Source organism: Denticeps clupeoides, chromosome 6 (assembly GCF_900700375.1).
Source record: "Denticeps clupeoides chromosome 6, fDenClu1.1, whole genome shotgun sequence".
NCBI classification, from domain to species: Eukaryota; Metazoa; Chordata; class Actinopteri; order Clupeiformes; family Denticipitidae; genus Denticeps; species Denticeps clupeoides.
Genome location: NC_041712.1, coordinates 3,897,571 through 3,924,474, shown reverse-complemented (window position 1 = coordinate 3,924,474; position 26,904 = coordinate 3,897,571). Strand labels below are relative to the sequence as shown.

The 26,904-nt window shown below is 42.1% G+C and overlaps 1 protein-coding gene across 31 annotated transcripts in view; it reads right to left on the bottom strand.

Moving 5' to 3' along the window:
• Window positions 1-26,904, bottom strand: part of dlg2 (discs, large homolog 2 (Drosophila)) — a 255,544-nt gene that overhangs the window by 98,150 nt on the left and 130,490 nt on the right. For 20 of the 31 annotated variants that reach the window (XR_003750082.1, XM_028982807.1, XM_028982801.1 and 17 more), the window contains 3 exons: window positions 6,350-6,433; window positions 4,803-4,964; window positions 1,132-1,191 (listed from right to left, as the gene is read on the bottom strand). The exons of 1 other annotated variant lie outside the window; for it this stretch is intronic. Coding sequence is in view for 29 of the 30 variants with exons in the window: in XM_028982807.1 (XP_028838640.1) it covers window positions 1,132-1,191; window positions 4,803-4,964; window positions 6,350-6,433 (306 nt within the window). In the remaining variant the exon portion in view is untranslated. Of the gene's footprint in view, window positions 1-1,131; window positions 1,192-4,802; window positions 4,965-6,349; window positions 6,434-15,131; window positions 15,267-26,904 lie in introns of those variants that run through there. 10 more of the 31 variants (XM_028982833.1, XM_028982804.1, XM_028982812.1 and 7 more) reach the window with 4 other exon arrangements.

Here is a 26,904-nt window from a genome sequence, read left to right as displayed (position 1 = left end):
TGGGAGGGCTGACATAATTAGTATCGCATGAGATGAATCAATACACGGATCAATAAAGGCCCATTTCATTCTCATACTGTCCAGATGAACAATATGCATTCAGCTTCTTAGTCCCACTAATGTCATGTAGGCAGTGCAATTACGGCAACGTATTAAAGCCATTTTTCACACAAACTCCCAAGGCTAGAAGGCAGATAGCAAATTGTGAGTCCTTGTGCTTGACTAATGTGTAACAAAAGTTCTCTCGGTGTAATTCACATCCCTGCTTGTCTCTCGCTCTCTTGCTCTCCTTCTGCATAAATGATTGACACCCACTTTCTCTGGATCCCACAAGGACCTATGAAAGCTGGAAAATACAGCCAGAGAAAGTCAATAGTTATTTAATCAGAGCATCCGAGCTGGAAGGTGTTGAGGAAATGGTGTGTGTGTTTGTGTGTGTGTGTGTAAGTGCTCGGTGTCTGACATGCCACCCGTCCTGTCACAGAGAGCCTGTTTACCTGTCAGCACTGGGGGAATTGGAAGAGAAAAGGGTTCAGAGGGCACCGTCACATCAAAGCTGTGCCCATGTCACGAGACACGCCCAGCTGAAGGGCGAGTGGCCGACACCCGCCGTCTCACCATGCCCACTCTGACTGCTAATGGAGTCCTGCTCAACACTGGCGTTTTTTTGCTCCACTGTTTAGATCGCAGCAGAAACCCGCCACTTTCACACTGTTGCACATGAGTAACTCACAACATATTTTTAAGCTACTACAGTTGAATCGAATTAGCAACGTATAAATTACAAGCTGTGAGATGCTTATTTGACAACCACAACCTCAGCAGCACACACAGACACACACAGTGAGAAAACCAGAGTGAATAGTGTCAGATTAGGACAGGCTTGTTAAATCCCCTCTAAATTGTACAGAAGGAAGAGGAATCACGCACAGACACACACACAAAAACTTCACAACTTCAGGTTAGATGGTGAAGTGAACTGTGCAAATCTGCATGAAAATTTCATCAAGAACCACCACAGCCTCCGTTGCATAAGTCAAAACTGAGAGGTCAATCATGGGCACTGTGTGGTGTGGGGGAAAAAGACATTTTCTAACCCAAAGCGAAGAAAATAAAAGCAAATAAACTTGCCAGGTAGTTTGCCGCGGTCACGCCCGGGTATGTAAGATCAAAACGGGTAACCAGTGCAGGCTGCAGGTGAGAAATAAAACATAGCATCACCAGTAAGTATACAGCGGAGTTTAAAAAAAATGGTAGATATGAGCGAGGTACGAGGGGATGAGGGCCAATCACACTGCATGCGCCATGACGGCGAGGAGAGGAGCGAGACAGAGAGAGAGGACAGGTTGGAGTGGGTGAGCTGAATGACGACGGGAGGGAGGAGTCAGGCTTGGGTGAGGAAGCTGCTAGTAAAGCCTGTGGTTATACATGGAGACCCTGTCCAACAATCTTGCCAGGGCGACCACACCACAGCATACCCTGGTATTCAGGTAGAGACTCTGTCCTGATCAGGCTTCTTCACAATACACCACTAAAAATTCATTTTATGGATATTACTAAAGCAATAAGCCAAGAGATGCTATGGATTACAGTGCAGGTGTAGACAAATAATGTGGTAGTAAAGTTGAGGTAAAAGCCATAATTATCAGTATTTATGTAGTTCATGAACAGATAACTGAAACATCCATTCTGTGCTCTTTATAAATCTGTTGACTGCTAACAATGGGCCATCTTTCTAGTGTTTGCACTTGGTTTGACAATCATATCACTGTACGGACAGACTGACACACGTTGGTGTAGACTGTAACATTCATACAAATGAAAAATAGAATGTGAAAAACAGCATTCGATTTGGTTTTAAAAAGTTGTCATCTCTATCTTGTGAGAGACCAACCTTCTGTGTGTATATATGTGCACATATATGGTCATGAAAATGGTCATAAAGAAAACACATTGGATGAGAAGGTGTGTCCAAACTTTTGGCCTGTACAGTATGTAAGATCTAATGTCCTGATTCAGTTTCTTTTAATCCTTCCTGAAGATTGATCAGGCATGTAACACCACAAAATCCAGCCCGGTCATGCCAGCCTTTGTTTAGTCAGCTGTTGTACAGAAAATGCATCACTTTCTGCCTAAGAGACTGCACTTGAATGTAAGTGACTCTGTTAAAATGAATCAAAATGTGAGATGAAATGTTTATTTAACTGCTTTATTTAACTGCTGATTGGTGGTTACAGTTTCTACTACGCACTGGGACGTGTGCTTGTGCACTGTTGGCCACGGACATGAATGCACAAGTGACTCTGGAGAAGGCAACCCAGTGGAACCACCACAGTGATGATCATGAAGAGTTAGTTCACCTTTAACCTCTAACCCTCCTGTCATGGCCATGGTGCCAGTCGGGGACTGATAGTGTGCATGAGTCACACTTTGGGAGAAGTGGGTACTGTGACGCCACCCTCAGCTTCACTCAGTTTGTGTTTAAACCTTGCTTTTGTCCACATTGGAAGAAGATGTCCACACTTAATCAAGTGGTACTGTTTGGGGTTCAGTTTTGTCACTGTAAAAATATAATTTATTGATTGGGGTGCCATTTTGTCCACCCAAAAATACCTCCTTTTAAGAACAAATTTTAAACATTTCCTTTTAAATGACATGTAAATATCTCCTAACTTCTTATGCTGGGCGTGGAAGATGGATTTTGAGGTGTTCATGGCGTGTCTGAAAACCAACCACGGACCACTGAGCCCTGCTGCCTTGTATAATAAGAGGGACTAAATAGCAAATTTTATATATTAAAATATAATATATATTATACATTCTAGAACATCCATGTCTGAGGGATATGTGGGGAGGACATATTATTCCTCTAGCCGGTATAGCCTCTATACTGCGGTGTGAAGACATAAAAGAGCAGCACAGTGTCTCTATACTCAACTCCTGAAGTCTCCTTTTCTACACATCAGCAGAAAAATGTTTGATAGATATAGCACAGCTTTTTAATGTGAAGATTGCCAAGCACAATAATTAAACCTGAAGCACTTAATTGAGTTCATTTAGACTCATTGATTTAGAGCTACAGAGCTAAACCATTTATGTAATAAAGCAAGAAGAGAAGACATTTGACAAAGTACTTCACGTTAACATTCTGCCAAGTGTGACGGATTAAATTCTAATATTTCAAAGTAAATATGTCAATGAGATTTTGTAGCTTCCTGGAGTGAAAGACTAAATGGCAGATCAGAAAAATCATCATTCCCCACATAACCCTGGCATTGAGAAAAGCATCCCATAAATCTGAAGCTTTAAAGGGCTCAAGGTGAATCTAGAGTCGCCTCCTGTGATCCACTGATTTCCCAAGGTATCAGTGCAAGGTCACAGCAGATTCTGGCTGCACAAGTGACATGCATTTCAACTCACAATTCGAACTTAAGCAGCAGAACAAGAATAATAAAATAAAGAATAAAATGAAAGAATTAAATGAATTTTGACTTTGTGTCGAATGTGTATGGATTCAATACTGTAATAAAATCAAGCTGCAGTGTGTATTGACACTGAGAATTTAGCACCACCTAGTGTCCATCACATAAACTGCACTTGGGGGAAAAAAAAAGAGCAGGAGTGCCCAGGTTGATTCTAAATAATTATACTAATTAGGTGCCTGGTTTCAACATAAAAAATAATGAATAACTAATAATAATAATAATAAAAACCTGCATGCACCAACCAACTTTTTAAAATATGGCAAATAATTTTCTTTAAAAAGATGTAGCAAAATGTTTGTTGTCATTTTTTTGGTTTGTTTTGTTTATAAGAGCTTATGGAATATAACACACACATAAGGCTTTACATTTTAAGACTAATTAAAACCTATTTAAATATTTGGCGCCATCTACTGGTATTGCATTTCTTAACGTTTCCAATGAAGGTGAGACAACACATTAACATTTACAGCATTTATCAGAGCGACTTACAAATCAGTAGTTACAGGGATTGTCCCCCCCCTGGAGACACTCAGGGTTAAGTATCTTGCTCAGGGACACAATAGTAAGTGGGGTTTGAGACTGGGTCTTCAGGTTCATAGGCGAGTGTGTTACCCACTAGGTTGCCACCACAAATATAAGAAGACACAACTTCTTATATTCAGGCCAATCAGGTAAACACATATATTTATATTAACATATATCCTGTTGGGACCCTTTGAACCTGCCATACTGAAACCACTTATGGATCTTTTTGCTTCTGTTTTACATCTAAATAATCCCAAATAATTAAGTCATCTGCAGATCACATTTATCCAGCACATTAGTATGTTGAATGTTAAATCATTGAATTAATGGTAGTCTTGTTCATGATAACATTATAAACACATTAACTTAACTACATTAAGCTCTGCCGTTTATGGAAATTCATTATTTTCATGTGTTAAAGGTAAAATGGTGTGCAATAATTGTTCCAGAACAGTTCTGAATGTCTCAAAACAGGTGCACTTGCATTTAACAAATACATAAAAATATGATGGCATAACATGATTCAGAGTGTCCCAACCAGGAAGCTGCAGAGTGATTTATTGGCTTCCTGAAAAGAGGCTCAAGAGTGGATAACAAGGGACTCATGACACCAAAACCCTATGGCTTGAGCAGTGATGAGAGACAGAAGGAGCAATGAATCAGAGAGAGAGAACCACACTTGTGGCGGCGGCGGCGATAAAAGACAGAAAAGAGGAGCAGGATAGAGGACACCACGGCGACAGTCACTCATGGTGCGGGGTAGGGGACCTCGGCGGCGGACTCTGCACTGACCTTGAGTGGGGAAATGTGGGAGTGGGACACGTAGCCATGGACATTCTCAATTTCAGACAGGTTCTTCTCGGACACGTGTACTAACTCGGGCGCCCGGACCTCATTGGTCAGTCGAGGGTAGTTGTGTTCTGGGGGGGGTGAGTCTTCATCCTGGTACCGATACTGAACAGAGGAAGGGAGAAAAGGCCAGAAAAGGGGGCAGAGCGACAAACAGACATAGGAACAGGCAGAGGAAAACAACATAAACCACCAATCAGAACACCGCACCCACTGAAGTAAAATGGCAAGATGTACACAATACAAAAAATGTTATTATAGTTTCATATTATAAATATTAATGTTTCATGTAACATACAGTAGAGCTGGTGAACCTGATCCATGGATGGCTTATGTTGGGATCAGCCAATTACAGCAAACTTTACTGACAATCTCTTAGAACCTTCTTGGGTATTTGGGAAAAGTTAACACTACGACGGAAGATAGGGGTGTCAAACTTGCAGCCTGAGGGCCACATACCGCAAGATCACTTTATATAGATCAATTATTATGGACACATCAACTCTCTGAAAGTTTGTAACATATCAGCCTATTTTTGTCTAGAGTGTCAAATGAAAAATATTTGTATAAAATGATTAAGTGTGCTGTGCCCCAACGTTGCCAGATATCTAACTTCAGCCAAAAATAATAATTTGCCAAAACACATGAAACCGCCTGTTAACCTCTCAAATATAAACTGTAAGAATCTAAAAACAGTCTTGATCACAGGACTGCTAGAAAAAATTGTAAAAGTCAAGGATCTGGTATAGCATGAGAAGCTCTGATTGTTGATTGATTGACAGAAAATGAAGGGGAAAAAAAGCACAGCATTTCCATAAATGTAATTCATTTTTCAGGTGCCAATAGATGGGTAGCACAGGGCCATCTCTACAAGATTGAAAATGACGGGTAATCCCATTTTATCCTGGATAAAGTTCACAGCAGAAGATTTTATCCATATCCATCCGTACGATTAATACTGCATAATAATGGGAAAAAAATAATGGTGTCTTAAAGCCTGGTGCTCATGCATCACATTTATGACAGTGTGAAAAATGGCTCTATCATCCTTAATTTTATACCAACAGAAATCTCTCCACACTGCAAATGGCCATGATTCTAATCTAGACAAAGACACATGATGCTGCCCCCTGCTGGAAGTGAATGCCAGACTGCAGCAGGTTTGGAATGAGAACGGCGTAAACCGCAGCCTGACAGAGATGAGCGTGGCAGAGGTGTGTGTCCTATGGTGAGGAGATGGAGAAGGGACTTTTGTCCCCACCTATCATAATCCAACACTGAAAAGCAGGGATGGGGTGTCGGCGGAGGCCTTTTTTATTTCCAATATCTGGAACACTGATAATTATGATGGATGGATGAAATAAGCCATGACGCGGCAGGCTGTGTCGATGTCACATATTCAGTGAATGAATAATGGCCGTGGTGATGGACATGGGTCGGGGGCAGCTAGCCCCAGCGTGGCCATGGATAACTTGGAGCCTCTCTCTCACCCAGGGAGCGTTCATCAGGGCGGGGTTGGAGCATGCTGGAGGCTGGGCCGTGGGTGGGGAACCCTGAACAGCAGCTGGCCTGTTCTGTGGACAGAGAGAGGATTCCAGCGGTGACCAACCAGTTGAGTCGAGCTAATTGTGGCACAACACCCAAACCACCAAATGACCCCAAAATAGAGTTCATTTAGCACCACATCAAACTCACACACCAGAGAAGAAGCTCCACTTCCGAACACAGACACACTCGCAGAAAGAAATAATACCTCTCTACACAAATATATCCAACAAAAACAGGTGACTTCTGTTCAAACCTCAGCAAAAGGCACACATGTTAAAAGGGAAGTAGTTTGTGGCATAAACTTCTCAGCGCTCCAGGATTTCACAAATGCAACAGTTAATGCAGATTAAACCAAACCTCTGCAGGCCTTGCAACAACCTGCAACCAATAATGTGGGTTAATGTGGGTAATGAGGCACTATTACACTACTATCTCTCAAAGCCAACGCTATAATTAAACATTGCACTACCAGGTCACACCACTAGGTGGGGGGCACAGTCTCATTATGAAGTCATGCACTACCCCATGAGCACTGGTACATTTATCTCAATGTTGCAGTCAACCATTGAGCATCCTGCGTTTAGTCTGATCTTCCCATTTCGCACAGTAATTATTATAATAATGCCAGAGATCTATACAAATATCACCATGGTCTAAAAGCATCGTAAAGCATGCTTTTAGGCTAAATAAGCAAGGTCTACATTACAGTATAACCCTATTTGAATCATAATCTGGTCATGAAGTCTGAAAAATCATAACAGGGTTAAATACACAAGCCAAATATACATTTGGACTGTCTTGACCAGCGTCTTGCATTTTCAAAGTTCATGTTAATAGACAACCGTACCCCAAAAAATCTGCATAAAATCCCATTGGCCCACATGCAGCATAAATCATTGTGCCTGTGCCCACGCTGTACCTCCTATTCAGCCATTATCTGTATTAATAGATATACACCCACTGCTGGATTGTTATGCTATTGTAACCCGTCTCTGGGTGACAAAGGGACAGTCCTATAGTAGCAGGGGAACGGTGGCAATGCATCCGTGCACTGAATAAATAACCCATGTAAAAACTAGGAAACAGGTAAACATGTACAGGAAAACAGGGGGCAGTGGGGGCAGTGGTGGTCAAGGAATCAGAAGGTTGCCGGTTCGCAAAGGTGCCACTGAGCAAAGTACCGTCCCCACACACTGCTCCCTTGGCGCCTGTCATGGATGCCCACTGCTCACCAAGGGTGATGGTGAAAAGCAGACGACACATTTCATTGTGCGCACCATGTGAAAAGAAAAGCATTAATATTGAACCCTTTTTCAAAAACAGATGTGTGTGGGGATGGTACATCTTTCATATCTTTCATTGTTAGCCTTCCACCACAGTAATGGGTTTTCTTCCTTGGCAAGGCTCTTCTCTCCAAAGTATGTGAGGACTTTGTTCCTCACTTGACTGTGGACATCAGTGAGGGTGATAAAAATTATTCAAGAACGTCACAGCTTTAACTGGACTGTAAACATGCAAATAAATCGTGAAAAATCCACTTTCAAACAGCCACGCAGTTCATTATGCGCTGCCAAATAATCTGGAGACAGCTGTGAAGTACGAACTCCGGGCACCTCACCTCACCTCACCTGTCCTCTCCAGCTCGCCGTGCTGTTTAGTCGTGGGAGGAGAAACGGGCGGGTCAGAACAGGCGCCTGCTAAAACAGAGCACGCTGTGGACCAGGTTGTCTGCGTTGTCTGCTTTGGCGTGTAAAAAAAGCACACGTAACACGTTGTAGTGTTGATCACGTGCACAGACCACTGCTTCCTGCTTCCACTGGCGGCGTCAGGGAATAGGTCTTATAAACGCCCTCCTCTCCTTTTTTGGTTGATTATGAAATTCGTTGCCAACTCGTTGCCAACTAATTGATTTTTATCGATTTAATCGATGTGTTGTTGCAGCCCTGTTCACAACTGACACAATTATACAAAATCCACCAGCCCACACATCCAGTACAATTGGAAAGCGAGTGTCTTAAAATAATATAAGTTTTACCATTGCCCTGCAATATACATTGCACATATCTATAAATTAGGAATGTTGCACACCAATTCTGACCACAGAATTAGTCTGGGTATAGAAGGGCGTGGCCAGTGGCCGAGACACTACAGTCCATGACAAAAGTCTTCTCGCTTGTGTACAAATTGACCTCAAGAGCCGCTGAAATATGAGCTTCACCTGTGACTAATAATGAATCAATTAGGTGTGTATAACAAGAAGCCCAGTACACTAGACCTTCACATCAACTGCAGCTAGACCTCTGCAAACATGCCTAAGATTCACCCTGAGACTAAAGATGCTGAAGACCAGATCCACTGCTGATGACGCAGACACCTTCAACTGCTCGAGAGGACCATTTGTTGGCTTGAAAATCCAAGGCCAGCCCATTTTCCACTGCAGCAGAGCTCCACAAGACCTGGTCACCTGAAGTCCCAGTGTCAAACAGAACAGTTTGAATCAACTGGTTGAATCAGTGCCCAGAAGCCAGCACTAAACTAAAGACAATTGAAAAACCGTGTGGCATTTGCCAAGGCCCAAAGCCTGCTAATAGGATGGACGCCGGAAAAGTGGCAGAAGGTGGATTTTTCAGATGAATCTTCTGTTGAATTACACCACAGTCACCGCAAATATTGCAGAAGACCTACGGCAGCCGCATGGATCCAAGATTCACCAAGAAAACAGTGAAGTTTGGTGGAGGAAAAATCATGGTCTGGGGTTATATCCAGTATGGGGGTGTACGAGAGATCTGCAGGATGAAGGCAACATCAATAGTCTGAAATACCAAGAAATATTAGCTAGCTTTTATATTCCCAACCATAAAAGAGGCCAAATTCTGCAGCAGGATGGTGCTCCATCACATACTTCCATCTCCACATCACAGTTCCTCAAGGCGAAGAAGATCAAGATGCTTCAGGATTGGCCAGCCCAGTCACCAGAACATCATTGAGCATGTGTGGGGTAGGATGAGAGAGGAAGCATGGAAGACGAAACCAAAGAATATTGATGAACTCTGGGATGCATGCAAGACTGCTTTCTTTGCTATTCCTGATTACTTCATCATTAAATTGTATGAATTCTCGCCAAACCGCATGGATGCAGTCCTTCAAGCTCATGGAAGCCATACAAGATATTCAATTTGGATCTCACAGCACCACTACTTAATTTGCTGACATATTTTTGGATTTGCAGTAAATTTGTTCAATTTCTGTACAGGCGACAAAACTTTTGTATTGCCAAAATTGGACCTTTCTGATTAAATGATAAAATGATAAATCAAAGTGAAATAATTCATTTCAATGCATTAAACATCATTTGGTAGGGTTTTAGCTTTTCATATGAGCTATTTGTAACACCAATTGATTAATTAAAAGTCAGGTTAATAGAAGGTGTTTCTACAAAATACATAAGCAACAAGACTTTTGTCAGGGACTGTATTTACATGAAATGCGTCTCGCCTCAAAGATGAAACCCATCACCAATTTAAGGCTAAAACACCAGTTTGTCTTACTGACAGGATACGGTGCAGCATCCTCCGTAGTTAATTGTTTAAGTACTCTACTGAATTTGCATTGTGAGCATTTAGAATGAGTTTAGAATGAGTAAAATACGGGCAGGATTAAAAAAACACTTCACTGTGTACATCTTGTACTCTATTTGTGAGGAGGTTTATAAAATGACATTTTACAGTTAAATAATTTAATGAATAAAATGAAATTAACAAAATAATAAACTGATTCCTAGAAAATCAATGCATACAGTTTGATTTGAGCCAAAAGTACATCAGCTGCTGAACACTGAAAAAAGGTAATGAATCACATGGATTAAACTTTTAATACTTCAACTTATCCAACAAAACACACCGCAGTTAAATGAAAATGGTTATTCTTATACCTATTTCCATTCTGGTGCACATTATACTTGTCTATTCCTGGGACCACAAAGTCACAGGCTTGATCCCCGATCAGACAGAAACAAATGTCACAGGGTTTGATCGACGTATGGGAAACCTGGATTTTTTAAGGACCAATCTTCTGCTTCTACACTCTCTCTGAACTCGGAACTCCGCTTCTATTGCACAGTCCTTCACAGAAGTCTGCCAGGCTCATCCCGCTGCAGACGTTAAAGTTCCAGTTCCACACTGGAACACAGTCAGTCAGGCTTCACTCATCACTGAAACTACTTCCAAATAAATTATGCAGCGCTCATTTCCCCCCCCGCCAAACTTTAGCATGAATAAATTACAAGTCAGTGAATATATTAAGCCGAATTTGAACATGTTGGACCTTTACAACCACCGGATTTAAAATGTTGGGAATAATTGCTGGTTACATAACAGGTTGCAGGGCTGTCATGCCTGACTTTCTTTACAGCTTGTTAGCTAAATCCCACTGTTTGTTTGTGTGCCGTGTTGGGCCTGAGCGGCAGAAACCGGGGAGGAGGGGAGGGGAGGAGAGCGGCGTCTTAATTGGACGAGAAGTTGCCGTCTGGCCTGACTCCCGCAAACTAGCAGCCGGCACACCTGGGGGATGTCAGTAGATGCCGGTGGGACAGCATCTCGGCGCCCCGCTCTAATGGTGCCGGCCTGAGGCTAAAGCAGGCAGGCAGGCAGGTGTATCCTGCGCGTCGGCGCTGCAGAACAGGTCTGTTCTGGATAAAAAGAGCTGAATGTGCTGTTCACAGTGGTCTAAGCAGCATCTCTAGACACACATTCATTGTGGTTACTGCATTAGTAAACTTTGTAAATAAATTGGGTGTCTGCGGTGCAGATTGCTGAGGTTTTAAGATTTAGAACCAGTTTTGACTGTCAATTCAAATTGGATTTCTGTTTAAATCGCTCACTCTTATTTATTTCGTGTGGTTCAGGGTATTTTTGTGGCAGTATGTAAGACGAAGTGTCTGGGGAATACCCTACCACCATGAGAATCAAGCCTGAGCCCTGAAAACTGCACACTTCACCAGTTGAAAAAGTGGATATTTACATTCACAGCATGTCACTTCACTCATAACTGATAAAATGTTTCCTCGTCCAGTTCACAAATGACCACATTTCTAAAATGGTTTGCAATAAATAAAAATCATATAAGTTTGTATGTTATTTCTTTCATTTTGAAGTTTTAATTGTCTTTTTTTTTACCTGGTTAAAACGGCATGTATCCTAATCTTCGCTTATCTTAAAAAGTCAGAGAAACAGTGGAGCACAGTCCTGTAGTGGATGTGTATGGATGTGTAAGAGGAACAGCAGCGAGGGAGTAGAAACCGGAGTGACGCATGCTGGAGATTTCATCACGCAGCTGCCACTGTTTACTTGGCGTGGAGCAAAATGAGGTTTCCCTGCATCACACAATAAAAAAAAATTAAAAATCTGCAACAGCTCAGACACATTCTACCCCATAAAAATGGGTGTGAGCGAGGCTCTAAAACGGCTGATGGAAGTGGTTCGCGTTGATGGGCTGGGATCCATTTGCAGTAGCAGGTCAGCATGTAAATATGTAAACGCCCTTCCACGCTGCAGCCACTGATGTCTGGCTTAACCATGAGTGATTCTGGCTGGAGGGGCATAGCCGATCTACCGGCTGTTCCGAGATGTCCGTTCCTTTTATAAAGATGAATGCAAGGCTGAATATGTAATGAGCGACTCAGGGGGAAATCAGGCCTATTTATACCCTCGCCTCCTAACTGTGGTGCTTCATTATGGAGGAGCTCTGATGCATTAAACTCTGGACCCTGAAAAGTCAATCAGGTTCCCTCTTTCAATTAAAACCCAACAATCGTAACACAAGAATGTGACAGAAAACGTGTGAGAAAAAACAACGCATTTGAATGCATCTGTTAAAAAAGCCATGAACAGTAACAGAGGGAGGAGGGCGATTTAAACAAACACAAAACTTGGATGAGATTCCAGTTTGAGGAGTCGGTACTGGACACCGTTGGCGATAAGTTTCGAGTTTGTGATGTGTTTTCAATGCAGGGCTCTTTCTTACCTTCTGTACAATCAAGAATTCCAACTATATCCCATAATGTAGGGTCATTTGCCCCTTCTGTTATTTCATTAGCACTGTGTTATTGAAACATATTGTCTGAGCAACGTCAGGACGGAATTCTTTCTCAAAATACAATAAATTTAAGTTGCTGGTACCATAATTCAACATTTGGGGTCTGGCAACATCAGGGGGTGGTGGACATGTGCTGCCGTGAGCAGTCTGTGAGGAAAAGGGGGAGGACTGAGTCAGAGTTCTTTGAAGGCCTTCATGTCAGGAGGAAACCAGAGGACACGCTGGGAGTTTTGGAAGCTCTTCCTAGGAGAGCTGAACTCACTGAGATGGCCAGATAGCTTCACTGCTGAAATCAATATTGCTGAAAATCAGCATCTCTATGTGTAGATATTGTGGTCCTTCTACATCCCAATAATAATGAGAATCTGAACTCAAAAGAATGATTTCCTGATGATTTTCTGGAAAGAGCTCCCTGGGTGCCTTTCATGGCTGGCCATGGGTGAGGGTTAAATGCAGAGGACACATTTAGTTGTGTCACTGACTGCTGTGCATCACAATGACAATCACTTCACTTTCATAAGGAGCTGGTTCCTAAAAAGGACTCAACATCAAGGACGTGTTAGCGGGTCAGGAGGGGTCATAAAATCAGATACTTTCACGAAGCAAAGCTCATTTTAAAAGTTCAAACATCAGCCATCTTAAATGGAAGAATCAGTGGATGTTTGGTGAAAATATATGGCTAAAGTAACAAGCAAAAAAAGACTGAGGTTGTCATGTTTTCAAAGCATTATTCGATCCCTGTGAGATCCCTTCAGGACAGGTGTGGAAAGTGCCTGGCAGTCACGGAAAAAACAACCACATGACTGCAAGATCTCATTTCCCAGAAAAGGGCATAAATAAGCAAATGAAATGTACGAGAAACGAAGCTGCCAGCACCAGGTGGAGATGAAGCGGTGTTCAGCAGAAAGCTCTGGGTTACGTATGGGTCTGGGTAAGGAAGAAGAGTCACTTTTATAGTGTCTTTGTGCGTATGTGGGTTAATGTAGCAGTGAGGGGACTGTGAGACTGCTGAGTGTGTGTGTGTGTGTGTGTGTGTGTGTGTGTGTTAATGCATCATCAACGATGAGTTTTGCTGTGTGTTATTGGACCATTGGTGTGTGTTCTTCATCACCCCTGGGTTTTTGTGTTAAGATGTCAGTGCTGCATGAATCTCCTCTGTGTGGGTGTAGTGTGTGTTGATGTAAATGATGAAAGTGGAGGCAGGGCTACTCCAGTGGTGGCGGTCATGTGCTCCACTCTCTCTCTCCGCTCTGCTCGAGAGGACGGAGCAGGATGAGAATGTGAGGTGGCATGTCCGTAGGCGAACTGCAGGCTCTGCGCAGGATTCTGTGGGATCTCTGCGTCAGTTGTGTGCACTGACCCCTTTTCCACGGCTTTAGAAACCCACTGCTCCTCGCACTGGGTCAAGACTCAGCTAGTCGCTCTCATGGAGCGCTGAGATGGAGGCGCAGGACGTGGTCTTCACAACTCTCTAGGCTCCATGGTAGCACCATGGCCGGGGAATGCAGCAAACAACTAAACAACAAACATTTTTCAGATTATGTCAGTTCAATTCAATATCTTTGCAAAAATAAATCGCTAAGCAAAATGTCATGGAGAACGTGGTACTCATCTGGCCAAAAAACTGGAGTTGAAATGCACCAAGGTGTGTCTTCAAAGAGACTTAGAATTACTTTTTTTTTGTCTGTAACCAGGTCTCTATGATAAAAGATTTGTAGTTACAGGGACAGTCCCCCTGGAGACACTCAGGGTTAAGTGTCTTGCTCAGGGACAGGTAGTATGTGGGGTTTGAGCCTGGGACTGTGGCCTTCAAGTTCATGAACAAATGTGACACCCACTAGGCTACTACCACCCACCCATCATCAATCAGAATTCACACTATAATATGAACTATGCTACATAATAATATATGCTGCCGCAACAGCCAAGAAATTATTCCAATAACTGGCTGATTCTTTAAAATGTATGTTTCCCCAAGTAGTCGACTCTGCTGCTGATCACTTATCAATAGCTCTGATCAATCGCTTACCAAGTTCTGCAGACTCAGCATTGGGCTCAGAGTATCATTAGTCTCAGTTGGATCAGGAGTGTGTCGATGCTACAGAGCTGCTGGGAGGAGGACCATCGCACACAGAACCACACTTACTCAAGATTAAAGTCAACTTTATCTTCCTCTGGCGTGATGGTGTGAGGAACGGATGACAAATGAGAAGTCTGGAAGAGTGAAACACCACTCTCTTTGTAAAGTAGTAATAATATGGATCTGCAGAACACTGCGGTGTGACATTACATCACTGAACACACACACACACACACACACACAGCGACTCCATCTGCTAATAAAAGACATTTTCAGACCACTTACCCTGCGGTCTAGGCGGTTTCAGAACACTGCAGTTACGCTGCCGGATTAAACGCTATTAAAACAAATCCCACGTGCCAGTGGTGTGTGATGAAAGCGCTCCTGACATGAATCACCTCATTAACGGCAGCCACTCGACCGGCTGCCTCTCAGGCTTCAACGTAGAGGTTTCCTGACAACCATCTTTACTCAGAAGGACACAGTGCGGCGGTCTCATTTTAAAACTGGATTATTTGTTGTAAAAGCCCCGGAATTCCCGGAAAGCCTACCTTGCATCCGAACATGAGTGACAGCGTGTTGTTGGAGCAGGCAACTTTGCAGTGGCAGAGCATGGGGGAGACGATGGGAGACATTCCTTAGGTGGCGGCCGGCCGACTCGAGTGGAGGGGCGAGGAGCGGCACGCTGTTCAGAAGAGCTGCTGAAAGTCCCCCGTGTGCAAACACACACACATGCACACACACACACGCAAACACACTTACTGCCTCGATTCACTTCATAACCATCAAACGTTCCCTGTTCATCATCCCTCCCCCCCCTCTCTCTCACACGCTACCGTGGACGAGCGTTGTCCCATGTCCCCCTCACCAGCTCTCTTCCCTCCTCACTCACTCCTCTCCCCTGTCTCTCTCTCTCCCGTTTCTGCTCAGACTCGCTGCGCCCCGGGAAGATGCTCACGGTAGTGACGTCTGTCATGACTCAACTCCAGCGGGTCTCAGGCATCATTCTGTAAAATGGCAAACTTCCATGTTTTTTTCTGGAATACAGAAACACTGCCCGTCTATTTCTATGCCAGCAATTCGGTGTCCGTTATTGTCCGAATGTTCAGCACCAGCATACCTTCCTCAGCATGATGAGCCGCTGATTAGATTTTCATTTCGACCAAATCATACCGAATAAGGAAAGGTTCGAGAACAACTAATCTGATTAAATGAATCTGTCGTTTTTATTTAAGAGTGGGTATAAACCTGTTTAGTGAGTTGCTTGATGACATTTGTCATGTTTAAATTAGTAGCTTACTGAATAATATTTTGAAGAAAAAAATATTTAGGAAAGTGATGTGACACACAACAGCACAGCACCCAGTGCACACAGTGAAATGTGTCCTCTGCATTTAACTCATGCCCTGAGGGAGCAGCGGGCTGCCAGGAAAGGAGCCCGGGGAGCAGTGTGTGGGGGAGGGTGGCACCTTGGCGGTTCAGGGTTTGAACCTTCTGATTATAATGATATTTAAAGCAATTCATTACCAACGTATGCCCTGAGCTGAGCGCAGCTCCTCTGATGCTCCCAAAAGAAAGAAACCAATATGGAAGTTTAGAAAGTTTGTTAATTTCACTCTTTACAAGCCACTATCACACTTAACCCTTTACGAAAAACTCCCGACTATCCTGGTGGCTCAGTATAGCCCCCATTTCCTACAGATAAAAAAAAAAAAAACAGCATTGATCAGCGCAGAACAAGAGAATTCTGGAAAGGGCGTCGATCAGCACAAAAAGATCTGGCCTATTCTGTAACAGCCCTGGTTCAGCACAGGAAGGGCTGGATGGACCTAAATGTGTTTAGCTGAGCACACAGAGTTCAGAACCACACACTATTCATGCTGCGCTACAAGGACAGCCCGGTACATTCACAGCATTAATTCTATATTTATGCAGAAATGTCATCTTGTCCCTGCACTGCACAGAGCATGCCATTAAAACGTAACCACTCAGCGAGATCATATCACTGAAATATTTTAGAAGCTTTCGGAGAAGAATTCGTATAATGGGGAGAATGGAGTGTGGAACCGACAAGTAGGTTCAGCTACGCACGGTTTACATTTAACTCACAAGCTTTTTAACTTCATCTAATTCTAACTTCAGGTGTTATACAGTCTATGGGAGTGTGGTGGAGATATAGGTCATTAATAATTAAAACATAAAAAAGGTCTTGCAGAAACACAATTTTAAAGATCATTTAGCATCTAACGAAGCATGTTTCAATTGAAATCTGAAAGAAAAACACTTCAAACCAGTGATACATGATAATCGATTGGAAAAAGCTGAAAAATTTTTTTTAGATAGATTGCTCAGCTTAGGAGATCACAAAATGTTAATAAAAAAAATAGAACAGGAATTTATTGTTGAGTATGCATCCATAAAAAGAAAAGTGAGTCACGTTGCCATATATTGAAACTCAACGTGAGCAGACCCAGGGTGAGTTAGGGCATTATGCCCACTTACGGGGATCCAATATGGGCCTGGGGTGAGAGGACGCAGAGCGAGGGAGAAGGGGGTAAGGTAGGTGATAATTGAAAGTTCATGTCGGAGATTTGCTCTGTAAATGCTGTAGCATATATAATCACAACAAGCCCTAGGCAACCAAGGACTAATGCTCACCACTTCAGGCAGACTTCCAGAAGAGCCTGCATTTAAACAACGCCACACAAGCACACACACACATTTTTTGTGTGGTTCAATATTCAATAACCATTTAATCAAAGGAAAAAAATTACCTCCAAGGTTCTGATGGAGGGTGCATAAAATACCATGTTTGATTTACTTTCTTATTGAAAGCTCTTAAGACGTTGCATCTGGTGAATATTGCCACAGATTTTTTGGGCTCAAGCTCAATAAGGGAAAAAGCTTGGTGGCTAATTTTCATTGCACTGCAGCACCGGCATATTTCATGCTTTACATTTCATGCACGTTCAACTGAGCTAAGCTTGCAGTACAAGACCTGGTGGGTGTGAGTGTGCAAAGGGAACATCTTCATTAAACGTCCACCCACTCCACCACACGATGCATGTATGCAGAGAACAGGGCAGTGCAGATAAGCGGCAATAATTCTGCTTTATCCTCCCGTCAACCAGATCTGAGACATGTGCCTGAGTACACTGCTCATCCGAGCAACAATACACACAATTTAATTAATAAACATGCAAATAAACATACACATGCACACCAGGATTTACTTTCATTTCATAAAACAATGTATTCCATCGCTTAATCAGAATCATGTTTATTGGCCAAGTATGAGAGTGAACACATACAAGGAATTTGATTCTGGTCTATGGTGTGATAATTAGGGAATAATATGATAGGGAATAATTTGAGAGCACCTATCAGGGTCATATCCATATCATCTTGGCCTCTATAGCTGACATGAGATGGGTAGCTTCTCTCTTTTACAACATATGACTGCATTCAGACTGATAATCTGAACTTTCTCACTTGTGATTGGATTGCATGGGTCTATGACCAAATAAACAAATCAATCAATTATTTAATCAATACATAAAAGATCATGTGTGACATTGGTGTGTCTGTTTGGATGTATCTTACCAGCAGTGGTCGACAAAGTAAACAAACTATGTACTTCAGTACAAAAGTAAAGGTACAGTGATTTATTGTGGCTCTGATGTCTCATTTTCATTTACTGGTTACAATATTCAGTCTATGATAATATGTGTTATTGAAGCAGATTTTCTGAGCAACATCTGAATGGAAATTGCGTGTGTGCGCGCTAATGTTTCTCAAAATATGATAATCTTCTGATGGCTAGTATCCTTCTGAGACGTGAAACGCACGTTTCTCTGGGGCTGCATGCACAGCAACAAATTACATTTCCCAGCAGCAATGAATTCAGATGTTTACCATGAAAGATATCTGGTTGTAGATAGTGACCACGATGGTGTAAGCTATTTATTTCCTATTACTATTGTAAAATATTTTAATTGTGAAGTAGCTGAAGTGTTTTTTGCAGCATTATGACATAAACACGATGGATAATCGTGTTCTACTAGACCAGGCACTAGAAAGTTAAAGGTTTCTACAACAGTGAGTTGTATAAAAAAGAAATAAATATAGAATATACACTGGGATTACATTTAAAAAAACTATACAGATGAATGTGGCAGCCAGTCATATTTTCATAGTCTCACACACACACACTAGAGGCAATGTACACAGACAGGTTGTGCCAAGCCTCCAATCTTGCCAACTGGTGGAATCACCCACACTTATGGAAGGTAACCTACTTGAGAAGAGATTTCCTTGTGAGTCACGCTAGAAAATGTTGAGGGGGTGGCTCTTTAATTCAGCCCTAATAAAAGCTCTCACACCATCAACATTTTGATTTATTTAAAAGAAATCGTAGCTAAATCTGATCTCATAAAGAGGTACACTAGCTGCACAACTGCAGTAGTGATAAAACACACTCATTTCCATGGCCATTAGGTGGCACAGTGGCACAGAAATTCCGAAAGCCACTGGCAAAGAAGCAAACAGCTCGGCAATGCCAGAGTTTTGTGCATCATTGTGAACTTCAACTGAGTAGATTTCATGGAAAATTACTTTTGCAGTGGCTATAGTGTTCCGTGTACAAAGCTGCAACCATCCAGAAAGAGAACAATGCAAAATGTGACACACAGCTCTGTTTAGCGATATTGACCTGTGACTTTCACACACTATGAGATTTAGGGATGCAAATTAAAAGTATTTACAGAGCCAGTGACATTTTTAAATATGCTCTGTTTCTGCCATTAGGAGATGTTTTTTTTATGAATGCCCATTATGAAGGTTAATGAAGGTTTGCTGCTATACCTCTGACACTAGAGAATAGCTTAGCTTGCCCAGCAAGGACATTTAGAGGTTATAGCCCTACTAGAGATTATATCTCTATATTGTCTATATTATATATCTACAAAGCTTTACAGTAGGAGCTGCTCACATTGTTGAACTAGATATATACAGTATATCCTTGGTCCTCAACTAATATATAACCAATAAAATGTAGCCCTATTAGACGTGCATTTACTTTTAATTAATTAATTTCTGCATGTGATAACCCTTAATGCAATGAAAACCTGTAATGCATAACTCACTGAGGTTTCAGCACAGTGTGCAAATGGAAGACTCACAAACATGATGTAAAACATCATATTAATGTGCCTCATAAAAATAATCTACAGTGCAAAATGGGACACAATCATTTTTACTGCATGAAATGACTCATAGTTGGCCAAAGAATGCAGGCAGTAACACAGAAGCAGCGCACTCCGCTGGATCAATATGAAGGCACACGCTATGCCATTGGCTAATTGGCCATAGCTCACTGCACGTCTGGGTGCACTGTGTCAGTTGTAGTCCCACGTTTACGGACATATATTCACATCATCGTGTGCCCAACGTCATTGGGGAGAAAAGAACATTCGGATTATTTATAGCAGCTTCAAAAATGCCACCCCTTTAACCGGCCATTGTGGCTCAAACTGTTCCATTACGAACCATAAAAGTACCTTAGTGCCAGGTTTAATATACACATATTCTGGCTACAGTAGGACTGGATGAATATTCTGAATGCTGGTGAACATTCACCTAATCAGTCTCAAGTCTGAGTGAAGTGATTGTCATTGTGAAACACTGCAGCACAGCAAACAGTGACCACAACAAAATGTGTCCTCTGCTTTTAACCCACCAACCTTGGTGAGCAGTGGGCAGCCATGACAGGCGCCCACGTCATTTATTTTGCACACACTTTTCAAAGAGCATATTCTTGTGACGACTACGGACTTACGGGGGAAGGAAGCGCAGAGGTCTGACATACTGGGAAGGGTTTTTAATATAACAAACAATAAACACAAAGAAAGAATGGCGCGGTGGCCAAAAACGGGAAATAAAGGGGAACAACACAAACAAACCCGCAGGCGTGTGGCGATTGCCAGAACTGAAATTACTAACACCTACACGGTTACAATGTCAAGTTCACGAAAATGTCGGAGATCTTGAAGGGGCGGAGGTCTCTGGCATTTATGGGGCGTCAGGATTGGAGTCAGGTGTGGAGCCCAGCTGCAGGCAATCCTGACAATTCTAAAACTCATCAAGTCAGTCAAACAAGTCAAGCAAGACATTATTTCTTGATAAGCAACTAATATTTTATTACAAATTTATTGCACAGTTATGTCTAACCTAGCATATTTATAGGAGAAGAGATCTCAAGATATCAAGTGTCTGCTTTATTACATCACTCTGCCATTTTATTACACTGTTCGGGCAGTAATGTGACAGTCTGGTGCTGTATATGACACTCCTGGCATAGGCCCCATCAGTCCTTAGCAACCACTAGTCCGCGTTGTACTTCTTTGTCACTTCTTCCATGGTCTATTCTGCTCTTTTCAGCTCCTGTGTTCAATTTTCTCTTCATTCTGTGTTTATTGATGTCACTTGTCCTTCATTCCTGGGTGTTCATCTCCCTGCTTGAACCTGTGCTTGTGTACAAAACGGTTTGTATTCTAACCTCACCAAATTCAGATGATTTGTTTAATCATGGCCATGAAGCCTCACACAGGCTTTTAGTGAGCATGCAATGAGAAAAATAGCTTTCCATGCCAGAGAACCTAGAGAACCTATAAGAAATAAACACTAAAAAGCCCCATCGTTCTGCAGCAGCTCTGACTGACTGTGATTACAATCTCAATCCTGCTGATCCAGGGAGAATCATTATATCGTAAAGGAGGATCTCTCGTGACACAAGGCCTCTTTGCTGCAGAGCCCTGTAAGCTGCAATTAATATTTCATCTAGAAATTCAGAGGCAAATCTCAGACAAGGCCGTGATGAAGAACCGCACAGTATAGTGAGGGAAAAGTGCAGATTCCTATGTAGAGCACAGGCCGCCTTTATGTGCTTCTCCCCTCCACCTCATGCAGGGAAAGAAGCATGCAGCAAGATCTTAAGCGGTTAAACTTATTTCCTGAACTTGCACACCAAAGTAAATAACCAGCTTTCAGAGTAACAGTAGGAGCAGGAGAATGTTTGTTCACACACAGTCAGACCATCTGCACACACATGTTCTTCCTGCATGAGTTTTTATGCCTTTGTGACGCTGGCGCACTGTGCTTATTACCCTCAAATTTTTATCCAACAGTGGAGCTGAAAGGACATCTACATTTCTGTAAACTGCTGCAATCAGCATCTTTTCTTTAAAAAAAAAAGGATTTGTGTCAGGTATGTGTTGAAAATTGCTGTACCTTCCTGTAGGTACAGCAGGCACTTTCCTGTCTTCAGTATAAACTTAAGAGTATGGGATTTTCTCAATTTGTTGTTTTGAATTTATTAAATAATTAACTCTTAAATCCTTAAATCTGAAATCTTAAATCCTAAAAAACAGCTTTCATGTCTGTTACCAAGCAACTAAACCTTTTTGGTAACGCATATTTTCAAAATGAATATATAAAACATACAGTACAGGCTAAATGTTTGGACACACATTCACATTCAATGAGTTTTCTTTATTTTCATGACCATTTACATTAGTAGATTCTCACTGAAGGTACCAAAACTATGAATGAACACATGTGGAGTTATGTACTTAACAAAAAGTGGAGACCTGGCCTCCACAGTCACCGGACCTGAACCCAATCCAGATGGTTTGGGGTGAGCTGGACCCCAACAAGTGCTAAACACCTCTGGGAACTCCTTCAAGACTGTTGGAAAAGCATTTCAGGTGACGACCTCTTGAAGCTCAACGAGAGAATGCCAAGAGTGTGCAAAGCAGTAATCAGAGCAAAGAAACTAGAATATAAAACATGTTTTCAGTTATTTGACCTTTTTTTGTTAAGTTCATAACTCCACATTCATTCAAAGTTTTAATGCCTTCAGTGAGAATCTACCAACGTAAATGGTCATGAAATTAAAGAAAACAAGTTGAATGAGAAGGTGTGTCCAGACTTTTGGCCTGTACAGTATATGTCAGGATATAAAACAGGATAGACTGGCTGCCTGAAAGGGCCATGGGCCTTCAGCATCTACATGAAACCCCTGCTGATGTTCTGCCAGTCGGTGGTGGCCAGCATTCTTCTCTATGCTGCAGTGTGCTGGGAAGGCGGGATAAAGGAGAGACGGCTATGTGTTGTTGTTTTTTTTATCAGAGCTGGACTCTGTAGTTCCAGCAGCTGAGATAAGGAACATAACAGACCCTTATCCAACATGGTGGGAGAGATCTACACAGGCCTAAAACAGTTCATTTTTTCAAATGCTAATTCTGCAATACACTTTTCTCGAGTTACAACGAGAACATTGATTTAAGAAGCATTCACCTGACTTCACCCAGCTGTCATAGTAACATAGAGTCTGCAAGTTTTGTAATACTATCTGACTTTAAATACACTTCACCACTAGCTTGGTCCCCACCAGACCATACAGTGTAAATCAAATTAAGATTTGAATTTAGAGGTTTTAATAATAGCTCATTTAATTAAAGGGATGAAGTCCAATTAAGGACAGTCTCTGCGGTAGTTTGCTAGAGAAGCTAAAAAAAAATCCGCCCGTCACCATGGCACTATCCCAGACATACGGACCGGTGAAAATGGGAGAGAAAGACACAGACAGACATGACTTTAGTCTCCCCTCTAAACATGTGTAAGCTCCAGGCATAAAGAGCTCCCACCGATCAACATCAATGGCCCGGCAGCCACCATTAAGGTTGTTTACAGGGGACGGATGCTGCGCACTTGAGTGCTGACGATAAAATTAAAACACGCGTGCCAGAAGTGACACTGTGAAAAGGGAAAAAAGAATTCTGAGCAGCCGCAGTAAATCAACTAAGCAAGAGCCCACTTCAAGCCATTAGGGAGGAGAGCTCTCCTCATTATGAGCCATAAACAAGTGTGAATGCAGCAAATAAAGCGATTCCTGAGAAATAAGTGGAGCGACACTGACAGAATTAAAAGAAATAAAATAAAAAAAACATTTTTTTTCCCCCTTTAACAGACATAAACTTGGTTTGCATACAAGAATTAATTAACACGGTCCACGGAGACTTGAAGCAAATGCATTTATTTCAACAGATAAATAGCTTTCCAGTACAAAAGCTAAGTTAATGTGATGAAAGAATTAGGCTAGGTTTATTACCATATCCGCTGAGTCTATAATGGAGTATAAAATTGCATGATAAAAATAAAAACATGACAAAGTTACCACTTGGCACCACAATGCTCACTTGGAAGGAGTTGAAATAATAATTTTTAAAATCTTGTTTTAGTTCAGACCGGAAGGAATCCAGGGTTTTTGGCTTGCACTAACCCCCTGACATCAATTTTGCGTTTGAATTCGTGCTGAAATATGTTATTGGATGAACAGTATCTAGACCTGTGTATCTATCATTCTTGCAGCCCTATGTTGAACCCATTGTAGAACAGCTAAATTCATTTCAGGAAAGGTGACCCAGCCAGGACAACATATTCAATGTGAGGTCTCACAAGGGAATTACATAATCTTAGTGTTACATCCCTTGATTTATACTCCATGCAACTGAAGATGCAGATTTCTCACTCATGGATTCACAGATATTAGCCTAAACTGGTTAAAGGTCCCCTGACATGAAATTGTTTTTGCTTTTATATCGGTGGTCTTACTGGTCCCCTTATACTGTGTGTGTGACATCTCATTCCAAAATTCAGTCTTAGTGCAACTTTTATCCAGTCACACAATGAGATTTCCCCAGGACGTGCCATTTTGGTGTCTGTAGCTTTAAATGCTAATGAGGAGGAGAGAGACGGGATGAGGAGGAGAGGAGGAGAGAGGAGGAGATGACGTCATGTACACCACAATGTTAAATGCAGACAGAATGGCATGTAACCTTTCCCCTTGTGACGACATAAGGGGACAAATTCCAAATCCGACCATCGAGCTGCTGGTCTCTGAACGGTGAAGCAGAATGGCAAAAAGCACTCTGTTCACCATCTCTAGTCACTGCAGGACCTTAGACAGGACCTTAATGTTAGATAATCTCGCATTTTTAGCTCCATCTTGAATACTAAGTTGCGGTGTTTTGATTTTTGAGCTATCCTAATCTAACCAATCACAAAAATCTGTCTTCAGGAAATGTGACAGAAGTGTCATGGACTTTAGTGTCTCAGTTATATTATCAGTCATTATAGCTCTAATATTAATGCCTAGGCAGTGGTGCAGTGGTGGCCTAACCACCAAGGTGCCACTGAGGTGCCACTGAGCAAAGTACCGTCCCCCACATTGCTCCTCGGGCAACATGACTGCACACTGCTCACATTTCGTTGTGTGCACCGTGAGCTGTGCTTCACAATGAGTAACTTCACTTTCACTTTTTTCACTTTCAGGCCCTTAAAAGGGCTCAGCAACAATGTTATCAGGGACCATAACACCCCAACGTTACTACACCACTAGACATGAGTGCCTCAAATCTCAACCTCACAATCATGACCAATTCTATCTCAGCTTTCCAGTTATTGATCCAGAACTCGACCCTTCACACCTGACACACGGTTAAGTGGGTGTTGGAGAGCCACAACAGTTCGATGGAGGAGATTTGAAGAAGGCAGTTTTGTACGATGTTGCTCACACAAGGCAAGCTGAAAAGCATTTTTTTTTTACAGAAGACAGAAACATGCCTCCAACACCCAGTTCTGTTTCAGTTGACATAAAACTTATTCATGACCAAAAAAAGGAAATACGTGATTTTTGTGGGTGAAACTGGGACATCAGTTTAATAGAGGAACACATAAAACATAGAAATGTTTGTCACACTGCAGCTCAAATGAGCCAAGGCAGCCTTGGACATCACTTGCGTCAGGCAAAGGGACACACAGTCAGGTGAAGGGATGGATGGACAGATGTTAGGACTCAGAAGCAGGACCACTTGGACTTGGAGGGCAAATCAGAAGAATATTCAAGGGCATCAGAGGCAAAATAGGAACAGGCAAGGATCCGTTCAGATTGGTTGGTGTGAGGCAGAGTCAATCCAGGTAAAGAAGGCTTTCAGCAGAGTACAAAGACTACAATGAGCTTGTAGCAAACAAGATGGCGGCCGGATGTTTACAGGTCTATGTCTTCTTCCGGGTGTGGGCCTGGTGGTGGAGCGGCGGCCATGACAACAGACACATCTGCTCAGGTTACTAGTCTTCTCCTAAATCTGTATTCCACAGCAGGCTACACATTTTAAATGTGGCAGCGGGTGGGTACCAATAAACACTCAACACCCCCCCTCCAAAAAAAAAAAACAGCAGTTGGAGAACAGCAAGCAGTAAAAAAAAAGTCCTCTCACTGTCAGCATGTCATTCCTTCTCGAAATAGAAATCACACCTTTTACCTGTTCTGCTGTGAAAATGCAGAGAGCCCCACACTATATTCCCATTTAGAAATATGGGTACAGTAGAGGTGTGGACCTTCACTGGTCTCACGATTCGCTTACGTTTATCGATCAAGATGCATACCATGCATATTTCTACATTACTTCACATTTTCAAATACGTCAGGGACATGAGAGTTAAAGTATTGTTCACGTGAATGTTTCAACTAGGCGTTTTTTCAGGCGTTCGTGGCTTCAGGGGAGCACGGACTGAACGTTCAGCACCAGTGTTCCTTCAGCTGCGCGTTTAGATGCCGTCAAATAGACTTTTTCTTGCCATCAATTTCTGCCAACATCCTGAAACATTAAAAAGCATCAAGCATGTTGATGGGAAAGTGTTTTATCAAAAGAAAGTCACTTTTTCGAGGTCAAACGTGTTTTTGTAGAAAACAAGCTGAAAACACATGAGATATTCTGATTTCTTCAACTTTCTGTGTTGGAAATGAAGTTTCTATGTTGTAAGAAGGAAAAAGTTGTGAAAAGATTAGAATGCACTGTCAGGAATCAACTTTTTTATGTTTGCGCGTTACATGCGCTGAAAATCACTTTAAAGCCCTCCGTTCAAGGTCAAACATAGTTTGACAGAAACAAAGCTGAAAACACATGAAACTTCACATTTTCTTTAAGGATACTGCTAGAAATGATGTTCTTCAGTGTTTCACAGTGTTAGACATGTAAAGTTTTGATGGGAAAGTGTAGTTCCAGGAGAAAGTGTGTTTTTCAAGGTCAAACATGGTTTTACAGACGGCAATCGAACGCAGCTAAAAAAAATGTGTATGGTTTTCAGAGGGCGTTCATTTCCAACGTCCGCGTGGACTTTAATGCCACCGGCAGAAATTCACCAAGCAACATCGTTATGGTGTCATCGATTAAGTTCTGCACTGCATCGATGCAGAATAGTCCA